We start from the raw sequence: 20,812 nt of genomic DNA, 5'->3' as shown, positions 1-20,812 counted from the left end.
GCCATCTTGTTTGTTCTCGAAGCCTAATCACTTTTGTGATATAAAAATAATAGATCAGGCACAGAGTCAAGCAAGTTCAAACAGGGGAAGATAAATGCCACATGAGGAGGATCATCGTGGAACCAAGGAACAAAAGGTAAAAGAGACAAAGATCTTCCCTCAGAGTTAACAGGAAGTCTCCCCCTAGAACTGGTGCACTGAAATCAGACTTGTAGCCTCCTAAACTGTGAGAAAATAAATTTCTGCTCACCAAAGCCACCCACTTGTAGTATTTCTGTTACAACAACACTAAGAAACTAGAGACGGAAATAGTATTTGAGCAAATAGGAGTTTCAAAAAATTAATGGAAAATGGAATTAAAATATATATATAAACTTTATTTCTCAACATAAGCTTAATGAAGTTCAAGATACTTTTTAAGAAAGTTTTTATTGTGAATTGAGTGATGGTTTATATTGCGTACCTCGATTATACACTCATCATTTCATTGCAGTAATTACAATCAAGATACTTTTTTAAAGTGGTGATACCAGCCATTAAATCCATCCCTAAAGAATCGAGGTTCCTAGAAACTGACCCATGTCAATGTAGACTTTTTGCATTATTAACTGAAGAAAATAAGTGTCCTTTAAATATTTTTTAAGATTAAGAAACAGAAAGAAGTCAGAAGAAACCAAATTAGGACTGTAAGGTTAGTGTCTAATGATTTTTCGTTGAAACGCTCATAAGATTGCTCCTATTTGAGAAGAGGAATGAGCAGGACCATTTTTGTAGTAAAGAATGACTGTGTTAAAGATTTCCTTGGTGTTTTTCTGCTAAAGCTTTGATTAACTTGCTTAAAATACTCTCATAATAAGTAAATGTCATTGTTGTTTGGCCCTCCAGAAAGTCAATAAGCAAAATACTTAGAGCATCCCAAAAACTTTCTGTGACATTTGCTATTGACTAGTCCACTTTTGCTTTGACTAGACCACTTCTACCTCTTGTTAGCCATTGCTTTCATTGTGCTTTGTCTTCAGAATTGTACTGGTAAAGCCATGTTTCATCTCCTGTTACAATTCTTCAAAGAAAAGTTGAGGATCTTGATTTTAAAAAATTGCTAAAAATTTCCATTGAAAGCTCTGCTCTGTTTGCAGCAGATCTGAGTGCAACAGTTTTGGCATCCATAGAGCTGAAAATTTGATCAGCTTTAATTTTTCATTCAGAATTGTATAAGCTGAACCAGTTGAGATGTCTATAGTGTTGGCTTTGTTTTTGCTGTTAATCATCAGTCTTCTTCAGTTAGAGCATGAACAAGAACATTAATTGTGTCCTACCCATTGCAGGCTTCATCTTCAACATCATCTCATTCCCTTCTTAAAGTAAGTAATCCATTTGTAAACTGCTGATTTATTTGGGGCATTGTTCCCATACACTTTTTGTAAAGCATCAGTGATTTTACCATTCTTCTATCCAAACTTCACTATAAATTTGATATTTGTTCTTGATTCAATTTTTCCAGGATTCTTGTTGCTCTGATAAGGTCTCTTTTCAAACTGATTCAAAATATATGAAGCAAACACTGACAGAATTGAAGGGGAAAATGTACAGTTCTACAATAATAGTTGCAAACTCTGGTACAGCACTTGCAATTATGGATAGATACATCTAGGTAGCATAGTGGTTATGAGCTGGGCTGCTAATCTCACGGTCAGCAGTTTGAAACTACCAGGGATTTTACAGACTAAGGTGAAGTTTTCTGCTTCTGTAAAGATTTACAGCCTCAGAAACCCTATCCAAGGTCGATATGAGCCAGAACCAACTCCACCGCACACCACCACCATCATCACCACCACATCTAGATAGAAGATCAACAAGAAAATAGAGGACTTGAAAAATGCTGTAAACTGATTAGACCTAACAGACATGTAGAGAACACTTCTTCCAACAACAGCAGAATACATGTTCTTCTTCGGTGCACATGAAACTTTATTCAGAGTAGACCATATGGTAGGGCCCCAAACAAGTCTTGATAAATTTAAGAAGACTGAAAGAATTTAGAGTATATTTTCCTTAACAGAATGAATACAGCTAGCAATCAATAATGAAAGGAATAGAAAATACTTAGAGGCAAATGAAAACACAACATACCAAAACATATGGATGCTGCAAAGACTTCAGAGGGAAATTTATAGATCTGGATGCCTACATTAAAATTTAGAGATGCAAAATGCTCAGAGGTAAATTTATAAATGTGAATGCCTACATTTAGAATGAAGAAAGATCTCTGTATATATGTACCTGTGCTGTAAATATATCTATTAATATAGTAGAGCATACAGGGGGCAAAGTTATGAAAATGTTTTTGATATAACCAAATACCTTGAGGGTGTGAGTTTCTGGGTCTGGGGTCTTAGGACCATAATATCAGGGGACACCAAGATCAATTGATATAACGTAGTCCACGAAGACAATGTTTACATTTTACTTTTGTGAGTAGCAACCTGGAATCTTAAAAGCTTCAGAGCAGCCATCTAAAGTGTGTCATAGGTCTCTGCTCATCTAGAGCAAATAAAAGTGAAGAAAATAAAAAATAGATGAAAACAATTAGTCCTGTGGACTAATGGGACCACACAGCCCTGAAACCAGAAGCACTAGATGGTGCTCACATACCACCACTGAAAGCTTTGAAAGGGATCACATTAGATAAGAGTGGGAGAAAAGTGTGGAACAAAACTCAAAATGATATAAAAGACTAGGCTTGTTGGTTGGCTATGGATAGAGTCTGGTGAATCCCCCAATACAATAGCCTTTAGTCACCCCTCTGACATAGAACTGAATTTACCCCTGACATAGAACTGAACTTACCCCGAAGGCTCAAAATTTTCAGCCAAACAATAGACAGTATGGTGAACTGTACTAGAGACAATTAACCATTTGAGATAAAAGAGCAGCATTTGTCCAGGGACAAAGTTCAGAAGGCAGGAAGGGTTAAGAAAGAAGGAACATTGGAAATTAAGAAACACAGCAAAGAAGTGGGATGTTACAAAGTGTTTCATTGTAGTGATTATAATCAATAACATCAAACATTTATAAATTGTTGAATGGAAAATTGGGTGCCCTATAAACCTTCACCAAATTCACAATAAAAAATTTTATAAAAAATGGAGGAAGATATCAAATTAGAAAAATAAGAGCAAGCCAAGTCCAGAACTACCAAATGGAAGGAAATAAAAGATTAGTGTGGCCATAAATGACATAGAGAAAAGAAAAACAATATAAATATTCTATTAATGCCAAAAGTGGTTCTTTGAAAAGCCCAACAAATTATATAAATCTTATGCTAGATTGAAAGAAAAAGAAGATGCAAATAGCTAAAGTTGAAAATTAAACTGGAGACATTATTACTGAACTTAGAGAGAGGAAAAGAGTTATAAAATACTTAGATAACTATGTTAAATAACCTATATGAAATGAACAAATTCTTACAAACACTCGAACTACCAAACTGATTCAAGAAGAAAGAAAAGCTCAACAGACTTGTAACAAGTAAGGAGATTGAATCAATAGAAATCTTCCAACAAAGAAGAGTCTAGGGTAGATGACTTCACTAGGGAATTTTACCAAACATTTAAATAATTAACAGTTGTTGTTGTTGTTGTTAGGTGCCATCAAGTTGGTACCGACTCTTAGCGACCCTATGCACAACAGAATGAAACACTGTCTGATCTGGGCCAACCTCACAATTGTTGCAACGTTTCAGCCCATTGATGCTGCCATTTTGCCAGTCCATCTTGCTGGAGGTCTTCCTCTTTTTCTCTGACCCTCCACCTTACCAAACATGATATCCTTCTCCAGTGACTGGTCCCTCCTGACAATATGTCTGAAGTATTGGAGTCAAAATTTGGCCATCTGGCCTCCAAGGAGCACTCTAGCTGCATTTCTTCCATCACAAATCTGTTTGTTCTTTTGGCAGCTCATGGCACTTTGAATATTCTCCTCCAACACCATAACTCAAAAGGATCAATTCTTCTATGGGCTTCCGTATTCACTGTCCAGCTTTCTCATGCATATGAAATTACTGAAAATACCATGACTTGGTTCAGGTGCACCTTAGTCTTCAAGTTGACATCTTTGCTTCAACACTTTAAAAAGGTCTTGTGCAGCAGATTTGCCTAATGCAATGTCATTTGATTTCTTGATTGCTGCTTCCATGAGTATTGACAGTTGATCCAAGAAGAATGAAGTCCTTGATAACTTCAATCTTTTCTCCATTGATAAGAAATGTTGTTTATTGGTCCAGTGGTGAGGATTTTTATTTTCTTTACATTGAGATGCAATCCATACCGAAGGCTGTGCTCTTTGATCTTCATCAGTAAGTATTTTAAGCCTTCTTCACTTTCAGCAAGCAAGGTTGTATCATCTGCATATCTCAGGTTGTTAATGAGTCTTCCTCTAGTCCTGATGCCATGTTTTTCTTCATATAACCCAGCTTCTCGGATTATTTGCTCAGCATACAGGTTGAATCAGTATGATGAAAGAATACAACCCTGTAGCATACCTTTCTTAATTTTAAACCATTCTGTGTTCCCATGTTCTGTTCGAACAACTGCCTCTTGGTCCGTGTACAGATTCCTCATGAGCACAATTAGTTGTTCCAGAATACTTATACTTTGCAATGTTGTCCATAGCTTGTCATGATCCACACAATTGAAAGCCTCTGCATAGTCAATAAAGTACAGGCAAACATCTTTCTGATATTCTCTGATTTCAGCCAAGATCCATCGGGCATCAGCAATGATATACCTCGTTCCACGTCCTCTTCTGAATCCAGGTTGAACCTCTGGAAGTTCTTTGTCACTGTATGGTTGCAGCCATGTCTATATTCTCTTTAGTAAAACTTGACTTGCAGGGGATATCAAAGATATTGTGTGATGATTTCTGCATTCCGTTGTAGCTCTTCTCAAATTCTTCCCAAAAATAAAATAGGAGGGAATGCTACCTAATTAATTTTATGAAGCCAGCCTTACCCTGATACCTAAGTGAAATAAAGACATCTCAAGAAAATTATAAACCCATATCCCATATATAGATGCAAAAATGCCTAACAAAATATTAGCAAAACAAATGCAATACCATATTAAAAGAATTACACAATCAAGAAGAAAAAGAATGTGATTAGTATGAAAGTCAGAATAGTGCTCACATCCAAAAAAAGGCAAAGGATTGTGATAGCCTCCCAGCATGTTGGTAGGAGGCTTGTGTAGTGTTCACACCAGGTTCTTTAAATGCTGGAACAGAGGCTGTAGCATTTATAGACATGAGACCACACATGGTAATTTCTTCTACAGAATCTTCTACTGCTGCCTGAGTTTTGTGTGGGCTGCTATTGTTGTGTGCCATCAAGTCAGTTCCAACTTACAGCAATCCTGTGTACAACAGAATGAAACACTGCCCAGTTCTACATCATCCATACACTCTTTGCTATGTTTGAGCCCATTTTTGCAGCGTGCATGAGCTATAAAGTGTTAAACTTTCCTTTGCCAAACCTTCTGACAGATGGATAGATCTTAAGTGGTAGCTTGGGAATTGTTTTATATGTTTCAAATAATTGAGCTGCATTTGTTTTATCCTTGGATAAGTTTCTCCCCTATATCTCTGCCTTTTTGATGTCTGAGAAATCTGAGACATTTCTTTGCTTAGAAAGTATAGCTTTGGGTCTTAAACATGTTCTCTAAAAGATCGTTTATTCTGGGCTGAAGTTCTGGGAAGAGACTCAAGAATTAGGTTCTTCTCCCAAACCATTTTATGAGAGATTCCTCTTCTGTGTTGTTCATGAACTAATTTGGTCTAGGAAGGAGCAGAGAGTAAATTTATGATACTCGCCACCTGCTGTGCAACCAGGCAAGTTTTCGCCAGGCTTCTGTGGCCCTTGGTAAAAAGACAGGTACTGTATTAGGCCCCCGATGTATGCATGCCAGAGTTGCTAATGGACTCTTTCTGCTTGAAATAAATTCAAGGGTAGTTCTTACATCATTACCTTTGGGGCCACTTATTTCTAGACCTAGGGTGGAAAATTCAGAGATGCTTCTTTTTCTTTTGATTCTGAATGTTCTTGAGTTAAACTATTCCCATGTCTCAGAAAACTGTTCTGAAATCATTTGATAATTTTGTCAGTGAAAAGACAGTTGCTGCTCAGTAATCATTTAGGCAGATATTTAAGAAAAAAATCCAATAAAAATGAAGTACCTGTCTCTTTAATTGGACTTGCCCATTGCCTGTTTTTAGTGAAGAATTTGCTGTTACTTTGCCCTTTACCCCCTGATATGAGAGTTCCTGGCCATTTTCAATACATCCGTTACTTTTCCTCCAGGCCTTGGAATACCTTTTCAAGTTCATCGTGCAGTCGCGGATCCTGTACTCACGAGCTACTTGTGGGATGGAGGAGGAACAGTTCCGGTCCAGCATCCAAGAACTTTTCCAGTCCATCCGGTTTGTGCTCAGTCTGGACAGCAGAAACTCAGAAACACTCCTTTTCACTCAGGTCTGTGAACTGCTGGGAAGCTTTGCTGTTAAATTCCTTGTCTGTCTTAGCAAGTAGTTTCTTTGTGCTTAGGCTTCCAGAGTCAGTGAAACTGCCAGGAGCCTATGTCTTGGGTCAGGGGTGACTTACAAGAAAATACCTGGTAGAACAAAATACTACCTTTACTTCAATGCCAGCTATTACCCAGCTGCCAATTACCCAACAGTGCAATGACTTTCTAATGGAAAAGGAGCACAACTTAGACCAAATGTGAGCCCTCTTAAGATCCAATTTATTTGGCTACCATACTATTTAGCTTTTTATGAATATCTTATTCATAGAAAATTTTTTGAGTGTATTGTGGATTTTCCTTTATTATTGTTGATATTGTTAAGTGCTGTCAAGTTGGTCCCAGCTCATAGCAACCCTGCATAGAGCTTCTGAGGAGCAGCTGGTAGCTTTGAGCCACCAACTTTGTGGTTCACAGTCCAGTGCTGATCCTATAGTGCCACACCAGGAATCCTCAATGTAGTAATTGAAGAAACTTAGGTTAGTATTTGTCCATTCTAGCAGTTCAGAGTGCAGTAGACTGACAAATAACTAGAAAGATTGGAATAACTAGAAAGCTAGGGCTAAGAATTAAAATTAGATTCTATTAGAAATATCAGTGTGAGACAGGAATTTGCTTCCTTATATTAAAAATACCTGGCTAGTCAACCTATTACCATTTCCATGCAGCCTTGCCCTAGAAAGAAACAAGGCTATTGTTTGTTTATACCCCACCACAAAGAAGTTATTTCCTTTTATAAAACAACTGTCAGCGTTTTGTCTAAGGGATTATACTTTGATTTTTTGAAGCCAGTTATACACAAAAAACTAAGGAAAAGCCAGACAGCCTCTACCATGTTCATTCATTCTGGTCTGCCAGCTCTTCCTTGGTGCAAGTATATTTACACTTTGTCTTATTTAAGATTAGAAAAGTCTCCTTTTTGTTTTCTGCTTGTTTCTGTATTGTCCCTTGATGACAATTGCATTGCCTATAGAGCTCTGAGCCTGGAGTAAAACTGGGATCTAGACTGATGAAAGAATAGGAGTACCTCAAGGTCACAAGGTACCTCTGTTAGGAAGGCTCCTTCCAAGGTCCCTTCTCCCAAGCACTTCAAACTACCTGTTTTCCTATACCTGCTCCTTCCTATCCCTAGCCCATTTATTCCTGCCAACAAGGGGCCCTCCCCTCAGCCAGCAAAGCAGGGCTTATTTTCTTGCTGATTCTGTTTACTAGAAAGCAGTCTTCTTGCTATCCCAGGGAGTTTACATCTGTAAATATAAGTCATGTAAGTTCCACACTCAGGCCTGACCTCAACATAAGGCTACAATGTGACAGGCCTGTTTTTCCATTGCCTGAGTTGTCACTTACTTTAGGCCAGTGTCTGCTGCTTGGTGAAGCAGTCGAGAAAAGCAGTTCCCTCCCACACCTGCCTCTTGAGAAAAATGTGCTCTTAACTACCTGTTTCAAAGTGACACTCCATTTCCCTGTAGACTGTAAATCTTGGGTGAATGGTGTAAGAGGATTGAGAAGTGAAAAAAAGCCTCCTTCAGGCTGCTCTCATTTAGATGAGAAAAGAACAAAAACCAGCCTATGTGTGTCAAGCATTCTACTGGTATTTTTACGAACCTAATTTTTTCTTCTTAACAATACCACAATATAAGTAACAGTATCATTTGTACTTTATGGATGACAAAATTGAGAATTAGGCAGTAACTTGCCCAAGGTTACATGGCAGGTAATTGGTAAAACTGGGATTTAAACTTACCTCCGTCTCATTCCAAAATACAATTTTTCCTCCTACGCTGCTCTGCTACCAAAGGCTGTGGAACCACTATGATGTCCTCAAGAGACCACAGAAGATCTCTGATCCTAGAAGAGAAGTTTACATACACACACTCACTCACCAGCTCTCTACCCACATCACTAAACACTCTAAGCCATCAACAGTCTTCAAAAGTTCATGACTAAAGATGCGCGGCATGCGATCGAACCCGCTCCGTGGTCCCGCCCAGCGCCGGACTCAGTGGCACAACTAGGAAAAGGTCAACATGGATTTCTGGTTCATTCATTTTCTTCTTGGCAGTGGTCTGATATGTGTCGATGCCTTAATGCTACCACAGTTTCGCCTTCAGTGCAAGGTACAAGATCAACAAAAGCATCAACAACAGCACCAATTAAAGAAGAGACCAAAACTTCAAATCCAAATTCATCAGTAACTTCTCTTTCTGTGGCCACAACATTCAGCCCAAATCTAACTCTGGGCCCCACCTTTGTCACCACTGTGAATTCTTCAGACTCTGACAATGGGACCGCACGAACAGCAAGCACCTATTCTAGAATTACTACAGTTTCACCAAATGGGACCTGGCTTCCAGGTAGCCCAGTCACAGATGTCGGAACAGATTCATGGGAGGGGAATTCCTGCACTGCAGCAACCACTCCAGAAACCTTTCCTCCTTCAGATGAGACGACAGTTATCGCAGTGATGGTGGCCCTGCCCTCTCTGCTGGTCATTGTGTTTATTATCATAGTTCTGTACATGTTAAGGTTTAAGATATACAAGCAAGCTGGGAGCCATTCCAATTCTTTCCGCTTATCTAATGGCCAAACAGTGGATGTGGAGGCCCAGAGTGTGCCACTTCTAGCCAGGTCCCCAAGTACCAACAGGAAGTACCCACCCCTGCCTGTGGACAAACTGGAGGAGGAAATTAACCGGAGAATGGCTGATGACAGTAAGCTCTTCAGAGAGGAATTCAATGTTCTTCCTGCTTGTCCTATCCAGGCCACCTGTGAGGCTGCCTCCAAGGAAAAAAACTGTTATGTGAACATCTTGCCTTATGACCACTCTAGAGTACACCTGACACCAGTTGAAGGTGTTCCAGATTCTGATTATATCAATGCTCCATTCATCAATGGCTACCAAGAAAAGAACAAATTCATTGCTGCACAAGGACCAAAAGAAGACACAGTGAATGATTTCTGGAGGATGATCTGGGAACAAAACACAGCCACAATAGTCATGGTGACCAGTCTGAAGGAGAGAAAAGAATGTAAGTGTGCCCAATACTGGCTAGACCAAGGCTGCTGGACCTATGGGAATATCCGTGTGTCAGTAGAAGATGTGACTGTCCTGGTAGACTACGCAGTCCGAAAGTTCTGCATCCAGCAGGTGGGCGACGTGACCAACAGAAAACCACAGCTCCTCATCACACAGTTCCACTTTACCAGCTGGCCAGACTTTGGGGTGCCTTTCACCCCTTTTGGCATGCTTAAGTTTCTCAAGAAGATGCAGTATGTCTTCATATACCAAGCCCTTCTGGAACATTATCTCTATGGGGATACAGAACTGGAAGTAACCTCTCTAGAAACCCACCTGCAGAAAATTTACAACAAAATCCCAGGGACCAGCAACAGTGGATTAGAGGAAGAGTTTAAGAAGTTAACGTCAATCAAAATCCAGAATGACAAGATGCGGAATGGAAACCTTCCAGGCAACATGAAGATCATTACAGATCATTCCATATGAATTCAACAGAGTGATCATTCCAGTAAAGAGAGGTGAGGAGAACACAGACTATGTGAACGCATCCTTCATTGATGGGTACCAGCAGAAGGACTCCTATATCGCCAGCCAGGGTCCCCTTCTTCACACAATTGAGGACTTTTGGTGAATGATCTGGGAGTGGAAATCCTGCTCCATTGTGATGCTCACAGAACTGGAGGAGAGAGGCCAGGAGACGTGTGCCCAGTACTGGCCATCGGATGGATTGGTGTCCTATGGAGACATCACAGCAGAGCTGAAGAAAGAGGAGGAATGTGAGAGCTATACTGTCCGAGACCTTCTGGTCACTAACACCAGGGAGAACAAGAGCCAGCAGATCCGGCAGTTCCACTTCCACGGCTGGCCTGAAGTGGACATCCCCAGTGATGGGAAGGGCATGATCAGCATCATTGCAGCTGTGCAAAAGCAGCAGCGGCAGTCAGGAAACCACCCCATCACCACTCCGGAAGGACGGGGACCTTCTGTGCCCTGAGCACAGTCCTGGAGCCGGTGAAGGCAGAGAGGATTTTGGATGTTTTCCAGACCCTCAAGAGCTTGCGGCTGCAGAGGCCATACATGGTCCAGACACTGGAACAGTATGAGTTCTGCTACAAGGTGGTACAGGAGTATATTGATGCATTCTCAGATTATGCCAACTTTAAGTAAGAGGCGACGAGACCGTGAACAGAAGAATTGACTTCTTCAATATTTTGTAATATTCTGTTTTGTTAATGTACCCAAAATTGTGTATATATCTTATAACTGTTTTAGAAATTGGTACATAGGCTTCTATTACCTATTAGGTGGAGATTTTATATGTAAATGTGTTAGCACTGATGGTCCTTTTTCCAATGTTTTATTGGGGAATTAAATAGTGTGATATTTTGGAATTAAAAAAAAAAAAAGCTCATGACTAAATCAATACATTGCCCATAATTTTGGCTTTATACTTAAGATTTCCAGGTATCACATGAAAATGAAATAATTTTTAAATTCTAAAATTTTATGATTGTACATAAGTGTGTCTATCCTGGGGAAGCGGTCAGGAATCAGAGAGCGAGGATTGTTGGCTATAAGGCTGTGAGTGCAGTCAGCCATTGCTGTTGGAAATGCTCAGTGCTCTCCAGTCAAGCTTTCTTTGAAAGGTTCCTGGCTTGAGTTTAGAACCAAACTTAGAAAGTTAAGGCCTTGATAATAGAGACAAACAGAATACCTAATCCATTTTCTGAGTGAAAACAGCTACAAACTGAGCAAGTTTCTCTGTATTCTCCCTTTCCTTATCAGCAAGGGCCTTAGCAAGATTCTCTTGTTTTGGTTTTGGTTCATCTTCCTTTATGTACCAGGAATGCTGCAGCACTGGACAATGTTGAGGCACAAGAGGAGCCCACCTGAGGCAAGGGTGCTACCGTGCTTTCTCAACCTGTGACTACATAGTATCACTGTCTGAGTATGTGAGATAGACACTCACCTAACTCTGAGCTAACCACAGCTTTACTTGCTTCCTTAGGCTGCACTCCTCAATTCCTTCCCAACCATTTTTGATGAGCTGCTGCAAATGTTCACCGTGCAGGAGGTAGCTGAGTTTGTGAGAGGGACACTGGGGAGCATGCCCAGCACTGTGCACATCGGGCAGTCGATGGATGTGGTAAAGCTGCAGTCCATTGCCAGGACTGTAGATAGTCGCCTATTTTCTTTCTCAGGTAAATCAAGTTGGAATGAGAATCAAACTTGCCTTTCTTCCTTTCCAGGTGATAACCAAGTAGCAATCAAAGGATTGGTGTTATCAACCATTATGCAAGATGTCAATAGTCCTAAAAAGAAGAGCTTTGGTAACTATATTAGAGAATGCAGCCAAGACCTGGATCTACTGTGTCATTACAATTTATTCCTAGAGACCCATACCCTAGGGAATGCTCACCGAGTGAGCTTCAGGTCCACACATTCAGCAAGATTCCAAGAATGGAACCTTTCCCATCCCTAAACAGGATGGGTGTTGTTGTTGTTGTTGTTGTTGTTGTTAAGTGCCGTCAAATCGATTCCGACCCATAGCAACCCTGTATAGGGTTTCCAAGAAACATCTGGTGAGCTTAAACCACTGACCTTGCAGATCAAATGGCTTTGCAGTCTGGCGCGTTAGCCCACAGCACCACACCAGGACTCTACAGGATGGGTAGGTAGAAGTAAAGGAAAGGGGAATAAGATAAAAAGATCCATCTCAGAGGGATAAGTATAAGACAAAAAATAGGACCCCAAGGACCATTGTGCTTTCTTGATTGCTTGTCTTAAAAGTCAGATAGATTATTCTTCCTCACTTCAGAGGATCCTCTAAGTGGTAGAGAGATAGACAGGGCATCCTCCTCATTCTCCAAAGGATCAGGACAACTTATCATATACCACCAGCAGCCCAGAAGTAAGGTTGAATGTCATCAAGTTTGACCTTGCAAAAGCACCAAATAACTCAATGGCCAAGTATTAAGATTAGTATAAACCTGATGCTTTAGTAAAAAGATCTTCGAGGACACAAGAATAAATCTGACACACTAGCAGGACAGTTATTATTTGAAGTTTTAGAATTTAAATTTTTAAGTTTGACTTTTAAAGTACAGGAAGAATAGTTTCTCAGTCTAGTGTTGCACACATGCATAATACGAAATACATGTTTCCTTTTAACTAACTCTTCCAGTGCTGACTGTGAAGCTGCCATCAAGAAAGTCAGCTTTTCTCCACCAGTAAGTGTTTATGGTAATCACTTTTCTTTTCTCCAGCTTCTGGCCTGAAGATTTTAACAGTTGTTTATAGGCATGGCTGGAGTCCTGGTATGGCGCTGTGGGTTAATACGGCAGACAGCAAAGCCATTTGAACTGCAAGGTCAGCGGTTCAAACTCACCAGCTGCTCCTTGGAAACCCTATACAGGGTTGCTGTGGGTTGGAATCAACTCGACAGCATTCAGCAACAACAACATAGAATGCCACTGAAGCAATCACACAAATGAAATCTCTGTGCAACTGCTTGAAGAAGATGCTGAATGTATTGAGAAGGGAGAGCAAAGTGTCCTCAGTGACATACTTCATTTCTAGTATTTATACATGTACTTGCTGCTTCACACCATCATTTAAGAAACATTGTTATTCGACTGTATGTGGCAGTGGAGCTATGTCATTGAATTTTGAGATGACAAAAGCACCAGCAGTTTTTCAATTACATCTTACTTTCATTGACATGCTCCAGATCACAGCATCTTCTTTGGAGTATGATGACAGGAGGGTCTTCAACGCAGGTTCATTTAACCAATATTTATATTCTCAGACATAACAGTTTGGTCTCTTATTTCAGCAGATTACAGAAACAAATTACTGTTTGTCTCTAATCAGTTATTGCTTGTTATGAATCATGTATTTTGGTCTACAAAATACAGTACAAAGTTTTCTTTTATTCAAGCAGCTTTTGAGCATAGATTAATTGAAATTCTATTTTATTTGAACATATTCTAAGTATCTGACAAGGTAGTCCCAAAATCTCTTCTATATCTTGCAATTTGTCTTTGACTGAAAAAGACTTTCATTATGAATTTTATCTGAGATGCTTATAAATCGTCAAATATGAACAATAAATTTAAAATGCCAGGACTTGTTTGTGTCACTGATAATCTAACTGATTCATGCTAGCCAGCTATGATGGAGCCTACAGGGTTATAACAATCACTAATCACATAGGAGTGCAGGACATCAGAAACATGTTTGTGCTTGTATTTCACTTGGTCTTCCCACCCCCCATGTAGTAAATGCAGAAGAGGTCATTAGCACACAATTTTACAGATAGGGAAAGAGTTAGATATGACCAAGGTCTTAGAATGAGTTAGTAAAGGAGCTTGAATGAAGATTCAGCCTTCCTGAACTCAGTATTCTCAAATAAATATGGTCACCTCCTGATGAAAATGCTGTCTGTTAACATAGGGGAAGAAAGAAAAGAAAAGAAAAACATTTGAATATGTACAGTGGAATTGGCAATGCAGGTGTCCAGATTATCAAGGGCTTATGACAACACAAGGTTACGCTTCACTACTATGGTCACACCATTCAATGATCTAACAAGTCTGAGGGGAAGAAGGTGTATCCTGTCAGGATACCTATTTGGGCCTGGAGAAGGATAGTTCATAATCCTTTTCAAGTCTGCAAGCTTAGTTAGTATTGTTCATGCAAGATATGCCATTTAAGTAGAACTTCACTGTAAGCTGTTTCATTTTGGAATCTAATTATTCAAGATATTTCATTTGGTGGCATCCTCCTGATATTCACCTTACACAAAATGCCATGGGTACTAGTAAAACTTGAAATGAGAAAGAAGGGAGGAAAGGCAGGAAAACAGTACTGTAGAATTGCATAATCTCCAGGCAAAGGGCTAGAGGCCATTGTATAAGAAGAGGGTGTCCTGTATCTTACCTCTAGTTCTAATTCCACCTGCTTTGAGACCAGCAAAATCTCACAGAGTACCACTGGATTCCAACAGCAGCTCGTTCTCCTCTAAAGTTCATCTTTTTACTTTTGTGTTTTCTTTCATAGAATCCCGCCGCATCCTGCTTCCTGTGGTTCTCCATCACATTCACCTTCACCTGAGACAGCAGAAAGAGCTGTTAATCTGCTCAGGGATTCTAGGCAGCATCTTCTCCATCATCAAGACCAGCTCTCTGGTAGTGACCGCACACCCACTGCTCCTGGCTCAGTTCCACCCTAGTCCTGTGTTACTCTAGCCAGAGGCAAACCAACAAAGATCACTTTGTACACTTCTCAACCTGAGATGCTTTCCTTGTGACAGTAATGAATGGAGACCTGTCAATATGACACAGGCTTGCTAGTTTTAAAAGTTGCACTACCACACATCCACCCAGGAACAAGTTCTCTGTAATACTAGAAAGCCCATCCCTGCCTATGCTCCATTCCTAGCAAAAGAATTTTAATTGTGGGTTCCTGAGAGTTTTCTGAGGATACTCAGGCATGGTCACAGGGAGGTAGACCCAAGCTGGGAGGCAGCTTGCTCATCCAGGCTTTCCTGTCAGCTTCTTGACTGCTTGATTCTACCCATGTGACATCCCCACACTGTGCCAGGTGAAGTCAGGATGAGACAAATGTACATATGAGCTTTGATCACCTGGGGTTGTAGAATTGTACTTTAGGATTGAGGTTTCAATTGACAATGCTTTTGTTAATTTCTTTTTTTAAAAAATCTGTGGTGGGAGAATAGGGAGGGAGGGCAGCAGGAAAGACTTATATTGGGCAAAAATAAAGGCAGGCATTTATTTTAATGATATATATTTTATATATTTATGATGATAAAATAAATACAAATTTCTTAGAAATTTTGGAAGCTATAAAAAAGTATAAAGATGTTAAGAACTCCCAGAATATGAAGATTTTGTTGTTGTTGTTGTTATACTAACTTATGAAGCTGAGATAAGTTGTTATGCTGTGCATAAGGTCGCTATGGGTCAGTCCCCACCTGATGGCACCTAACAACAACAACAACAAGGTTCTTGGAGGACAAAATTTCAAGAATAAAATGAAGGACAGAGGCCAGGTAATAAGTTGGTAAGAGACTAAGTTATCCATGTGGAGCAGGAGAGGTATCAAAGAGAAAGAGTAGATTTCATTAGGGAATAGAATACTCTAGGTGTCCAGACTTAAGGTACCATCTGGTGCCAGGGACTCAGGCACAGTGTGACCGTAATGATGGTGATAGTATCCCTATCATTTGCTCTTGACTCCAGCCAAGGTTTGGCAGTTCTTCTCTCACCATGCCCCAGAGAGGGAAAATTACCTTAATTACAGTCTGCTAATAGCTTAAGGCCAGACCTGAGGGTGTGGAAGTCTTTATTGGTAAAGGAAATAGAAAACTGAAGCAAAAAAAGAAGGAAGGACTGGAAAAAATGCTGAACAGGTAAAAAACAAAAACAAAAAAACCTTAAGGTCTGGTTATATTTGTATTGTGGCAATGGAGAAGAGTCACGTGCAATTAGTTGCTTACTACTCAGAGACTTCACAGGTATTGTTAAGGACACTCAACAAATAAAAAAGACGACTCTGGACCCAGGTATATATCATCCAAGAACTGCTCAAAACCTTCAAGTGAAATTAGGCAGAGTATAATCATATTGAATGGATGGGTAGAGGCTGGATGAGACTGATGCTCTTTGAAAGCAGAGATAGTTTCTGTTTTCACCACTCTGTATACTCATGTTCTCAAACAGTGACTACAACATGGCAGATGCTAAAGGGAAGGAAGCAGGGAAGACATTTGGAGGACCTGTAATAGTAGTACAAAGAAGGAGCTCTGGTGGTTTAGTGGGCTAAGCATTGAACTGCTAACTGCAGTGTCAGCAGTTTGAATCTACCAGCCGCTCCTCAGTGAGGGAAAGATGAGGCTTTCTGCTCTGTTAAAGTTTTACAGCCTCAGAAACCCTATACATGGTCGCTGTGATTCAAAACTGACTCGACAGCATACAACCACGAACAACCAATAGTATAAAGAGGCTGGAGAAAGGACAATGGAAATATCTTCGTAAAATCATTAAAATCAAACAACAGGATTTGAGCTTGGATAAGTGGAGAGGTATATAAAAGGTAGCATAGACTCTAAATTCAGAGTTTGGTGGCTGGGAATCAGCCCTTAGTGATGATCTGTTGTTTTTGTGAGGCTGGCAGAGAAAGGAAGACTAAAAACCAGAGTCCTACAGGTGGACCAGGGAGCATGAACCAGAGAATTGGGCAGCTAGAAATGGAATCAGAACATATCTGGACAGCAGTCGTAACTGGAAAAAACTGGGACCACCCAACCTGAGGAGGAAACAGAGTTCTCAGAAAATCCAACAGGATTCTGAGTGGATTAACAATAGTGAAGTTGCTGCCACCACAACCTATGGGTTGAGTACTTCACCATTTCTCAATGTTAGTCAGGCAATGTCATGCTTTCTCCTGACTATTCCAGGGAAATCAAAGTACTCCTTTAACTCTTTACTTCTGCCCTGTACAATGAAATTAATGTATTCTGCATGAGATTCAGGGTGGTACTGACTTGAAGGTAAGGTTCTAGCCACCTTGCCAAGACAACAGTAGCAGGTGTGTCTTACCTCTTCTTAGTGTGATTGTCCTGGGTCTCTTGACACTGCATGCTAAGGAGGCTGAGAGCTCAGAGTTGGGAATCCAGCCAGAAGAACACTCCTGATCTGGCTGACTTAGTAAGTGCTGCCAGCAGCACATTGGCCCAGCCTGGTGCTAACAGTGTGCTCTCTCACTGCTCAATTCAGGAGACAGATGTCATGGAAGAGGTGGAAATGATGGTGGAGAGCCTCCTAGACGTGCTCTTGCAGACTCTGCTCACCATCATGAGCAAATCGCACGCTCAGGAGGCGGTAAGAGGGCAGCGATGCCCGCAGTGCACAGCTGAGATCACTGTTAGTAACTAACATTCAGGTTTTCTTGCCTTCTTTTCTAACCTGGGGCTCTTCCACCACCCCCCCCCCCCCCTCCCCCCCCCCCCCCCCTATTTATCTCAACGTCCCCTCCTGCATGGCTGTCAGCATGCTGCCTTCCTCCCTTCTCAAGTCTGACTCTCCTCTCCACTCTGAAACCTTTAGGTTTACTCTCACACTAAATTACTTTAGGGCAGATTCAGAGACTATTTTTTGCCTTAGTTTCCTGGGCACGATTTCAGTTGGCATTTGGTTTTGAGCCAAGTCATTTTCTACTATGTGGAATGAAGTAGGGATGTGTTTCCTGTACAGTGTGCAGTGAGAGACTAAAGGTGAGAAGGAGACTACTTCTAGGCTATTTTCCTAAATGATGTACAAGACAGAATGATTCCCTCAGAACTTGTTTAGTTTCTAGTGTTAGTATCTAAATTCCTAGCATTAGGGAAGATAGTAGGCATTAACTGAATAATGGAGTGTGTATCTAGTTAGTAGAGAAACAGACTGGGAAAGCTTCTCAGGAGGGGCAGAGAGGCTACGCCCTGAGCCCCTAGTGCCCCTACTCCCATACAAACAGTAGACTCAGTTCTGAGGTTTGTAACATGACAAACATTTTGTGTGGAATCCTCCAGTTGGCAGATGGGAGATTACAATGATCTCTTTGAAGAGAACCCTGTGTGGGAGCAAGTTAGGCTCCACCATACTAGGATGAGCAGGACAGTACAGGGGCAGGCACCAGTTCTGCAGCACTGGGGCTTGGAAAGAATGTCAGCTTCTTTGTTGTTATAGTTGTTGTCAAGTGCCATCAAGTCGAATCTGACTCATAATGACCCTGTATAAGGTTTCCAAGGAATGGCTGGTAGGTTTGAACCACCGACCTTGTGGCTCAAACTGACCTTGCAGTCCAGTGCATTATCCTGCAGCACCACCCTGATTGAGAATAGTCTTGCTGCAGGTGAAAACATATGCATCCTGATAGATCTTGATAACCCATCCTTCTACCAAACACCTTCTCATAGTGCTTGCAATGGGTCATACCCTGCTTTAAGCAGTTTATAAATAATAACTCATTTAGCAATACTAATGAAGTCACTCATATAGATTACAATGGGATGATAATAGCTACAATTTATCAAATACTTCTTTGTGTGCTTCACTGTATAATATTTATTAACTCATCTGCTCCTCAAGATAAATCTATGAATTATGGCTTGTTATGTGTATTTTTCATACAAAACTAGCATGTATATAGGGTGCTTCAAAAAGTTCATGGAAAGTGGAATTAAAAGTTGATGAATTTTTCCACCAATTATTTGAAGCCCCGTCATATATACAGTGGTTCTGACTTGGGCTACTAATCTCACGGTCAGCAGTTTGAAACTATCAGTGGTTCTGCAGAAGAAAGATGAGGCTTTCTGCTCCTATAAAGATTTACAGCCTCAGAAACCCTATACAGGGTTACTATGAGTCGATTCCAACTCCATGGCACACTACCATCACCATATATGTGTGAAGTCCTGGTGTGGTGCTGCGGGTTAAGACGCTGGACTGCAAGGTCAGTTTGAACTGCAAAGTCAGCAGTTCAAGCTCACCAGCTGCTCCTTGGAAACCCTATACAGTGTCATTATGAGCCAGAACTGACTCAACAGCACTTAACAACAACAACAATAAAGGATTTAAGGAACCCTGGTGGCATAGTGGTTAAGAGCTCTGTTACTAAACGAAAGATGGATGATTCAAACCCACCGGTGGCTCATGTGTCAGCTTCTGTAAAGACTGTAGCCTTGGAAACCCTATGGGGCAGTTCTACTCTGTCCTCCAGGGTCACTGTGTGTCAAAACAAACGCAATGATAATGCATTTGGTTGGTTGAGTTTTTTTTTAGAAAGGATTTGAAAGACTAAAACCCTCTTATCAAATTCCCATGAGTTAAAACATTTTAAATTTATCCAAGTGAACCAATTTTCCTCTCTCCCTTCTGAGAAGGCACCCTACTGTTAGGAGTCCATGTTTTGTCTGCCTCATTCTAAAAGTTGCTTTAAGATAATGAAAGTCTCCTATATACCCCAGTTGGAACTTGAAGAATTTTTATAAAGACTAATTTTTATTCTTAAATTTCTGCTTTTCTTAAAGTCCATAGCTTGCCTTCTCATAAAGGTCATTCTGACTCCTCTGCTTTCCAGAGTCATGCTGATACATGCTAATCCAGCCTAGTAACCCCAAGTATGTTCTGGGAAGTCCCTAAGGAGGTTCTTATAGAAGGGCTGCTTGATATGCAGGAGAGGCAGGGTCCAAAGTCTGTCCAGACAAAGCCAAGTTCTTTATTTCAAGTAACCCCTGTCATTACTGAACCAGAACTTTCCAAGGATAAAAATTAAATTATCTCTTTCTCATTGTATAGTAGTTCTTTGGTGTAGATTAAGGTTTTTTAATGACCCCACACTATAGGGATTTTATTATAAATCTCAGTCCACCAGGCTTTCTTTGGCTGAAAAGAAAGCTTATTCAGGGTCAGAGTTGTCACCTTCCTTCCACGATCATTGGGGCCATCTCAGACCCTCCCTTCTCTCCTTGCCCTCTATGGTTTGGGAAGGGACACAGCCCTTGTGATTAGCTGTGCTAAGTGTTTTTTGGGTTGGTCCCCAGGGCGAGTATGTGTCCTGCCTTCTCTCGCTGCTCCGCCAGATGTGTGACACCCATTATCAGCACCTCCTGGACAACTTCCAGAGCAAAGATGAACTTAAGGTAGGCAGCAGAGTACTGGCTTTTGACCTAGGCAAGGATGAGTGTGACTAACACTACACAGAGGCTTTTCTTCTGCTAGGGGAACAAGTGCAAGTGGCCAGCCCCACTTTACAGCTAAGTGTGTGGCCACTGGACACTGCAAGCCAACAGTGTCCCCACATAGTAGCACTCACAAGCTCTCCCTTACTGCTAGCAGCCCTTTGGTCACGTGTCACTGTGAGAAATTACTCTGAGCCACTTGGATAATCAACAAACTAAGACGCCTTCATTTTGTATGAACTTGACAGTTGCTGTATATTTTACCCTTGCAAGCCATTATTCACTGTTTAATAACACTAATAATAATGCTGACTACTTTTCTTCATTATAATGTGAACACTGCCCATTGGCCCCTAGACTCTGGATCCAGAGCCCTGAGAGATAGAAAGTGGCAAAAAATGGGCCTGTGATTCACATAGTAGGAGCACATTGCCCGAGCTGACTGACAGGCTCCTGAGGCTTGTGTCATTGCATTTG

At 40.8% G+C, this 20,812-nt stretch overlaps 1 protein-coding gene and 1 pseudogene across 2 annotated transcripts in view; both read left to right on the top strand.

Moving 5' to 3' along the window:
* DOCK3 (dedicator of cytokinesis 3) overlaps positions 1-20,812 on the top strand; it is a 716,589-nt gene that overhangs the window by 606,709 nt on the left and 89,068 nt on the right. Inside the window, exons 23-27 of the mRNA XM_006873644.1 lie at positions 6,353-6,523; positions 11,600-11,792; positions 14,653-14,780; positions 17,391-17,537; positions 20,198-20,296. Of these exons, the coding sequence (XP_006873706.1) occupies positions 6,353-6,523; positions 11,600-11,792; positions 14,653-14,780; positions 17,391-17,537; positions 20,198-20,296 (738 nt within the window). The remainder of the gene's footprint in view (positions 1-6,352; positions 6,524-11,599; positions 11,793-14,652; positions 14,781-17,390; positions 17,538-20,197; positions 20,297-20,812) is intronic.
* LOC102835900 lies at positions 8,600-10,758 on the top strand (annotated as a pseudogene). Its single transcript, XR_438786.1, has one exon. The product of XR_438786.1 is annotated as a protein tyrosine phosphatase, receptor type, A pseudogene (transcript).

This window comes from Chrysochloris asiatica, unplaced genomic scaffold (assembly GCF_000296735.1).
Source record: "Chrysochloris asiatica unplaced genomic scaffold, ChrAsi1.0 scaffold00246, whole genome shotgun sequence".
Taxonomy (NCBI): Eukaryota; Metazoa; Chordata; class Mammalia; order Afrosoricida; family Chrysochloridae; genus Chrysochloris; species Chrysochloris asiatica.
Note: the sequence above shows the minus strand (reverse complement) of the source record. Positions and strands in the feature narration are given on the sequence as shown.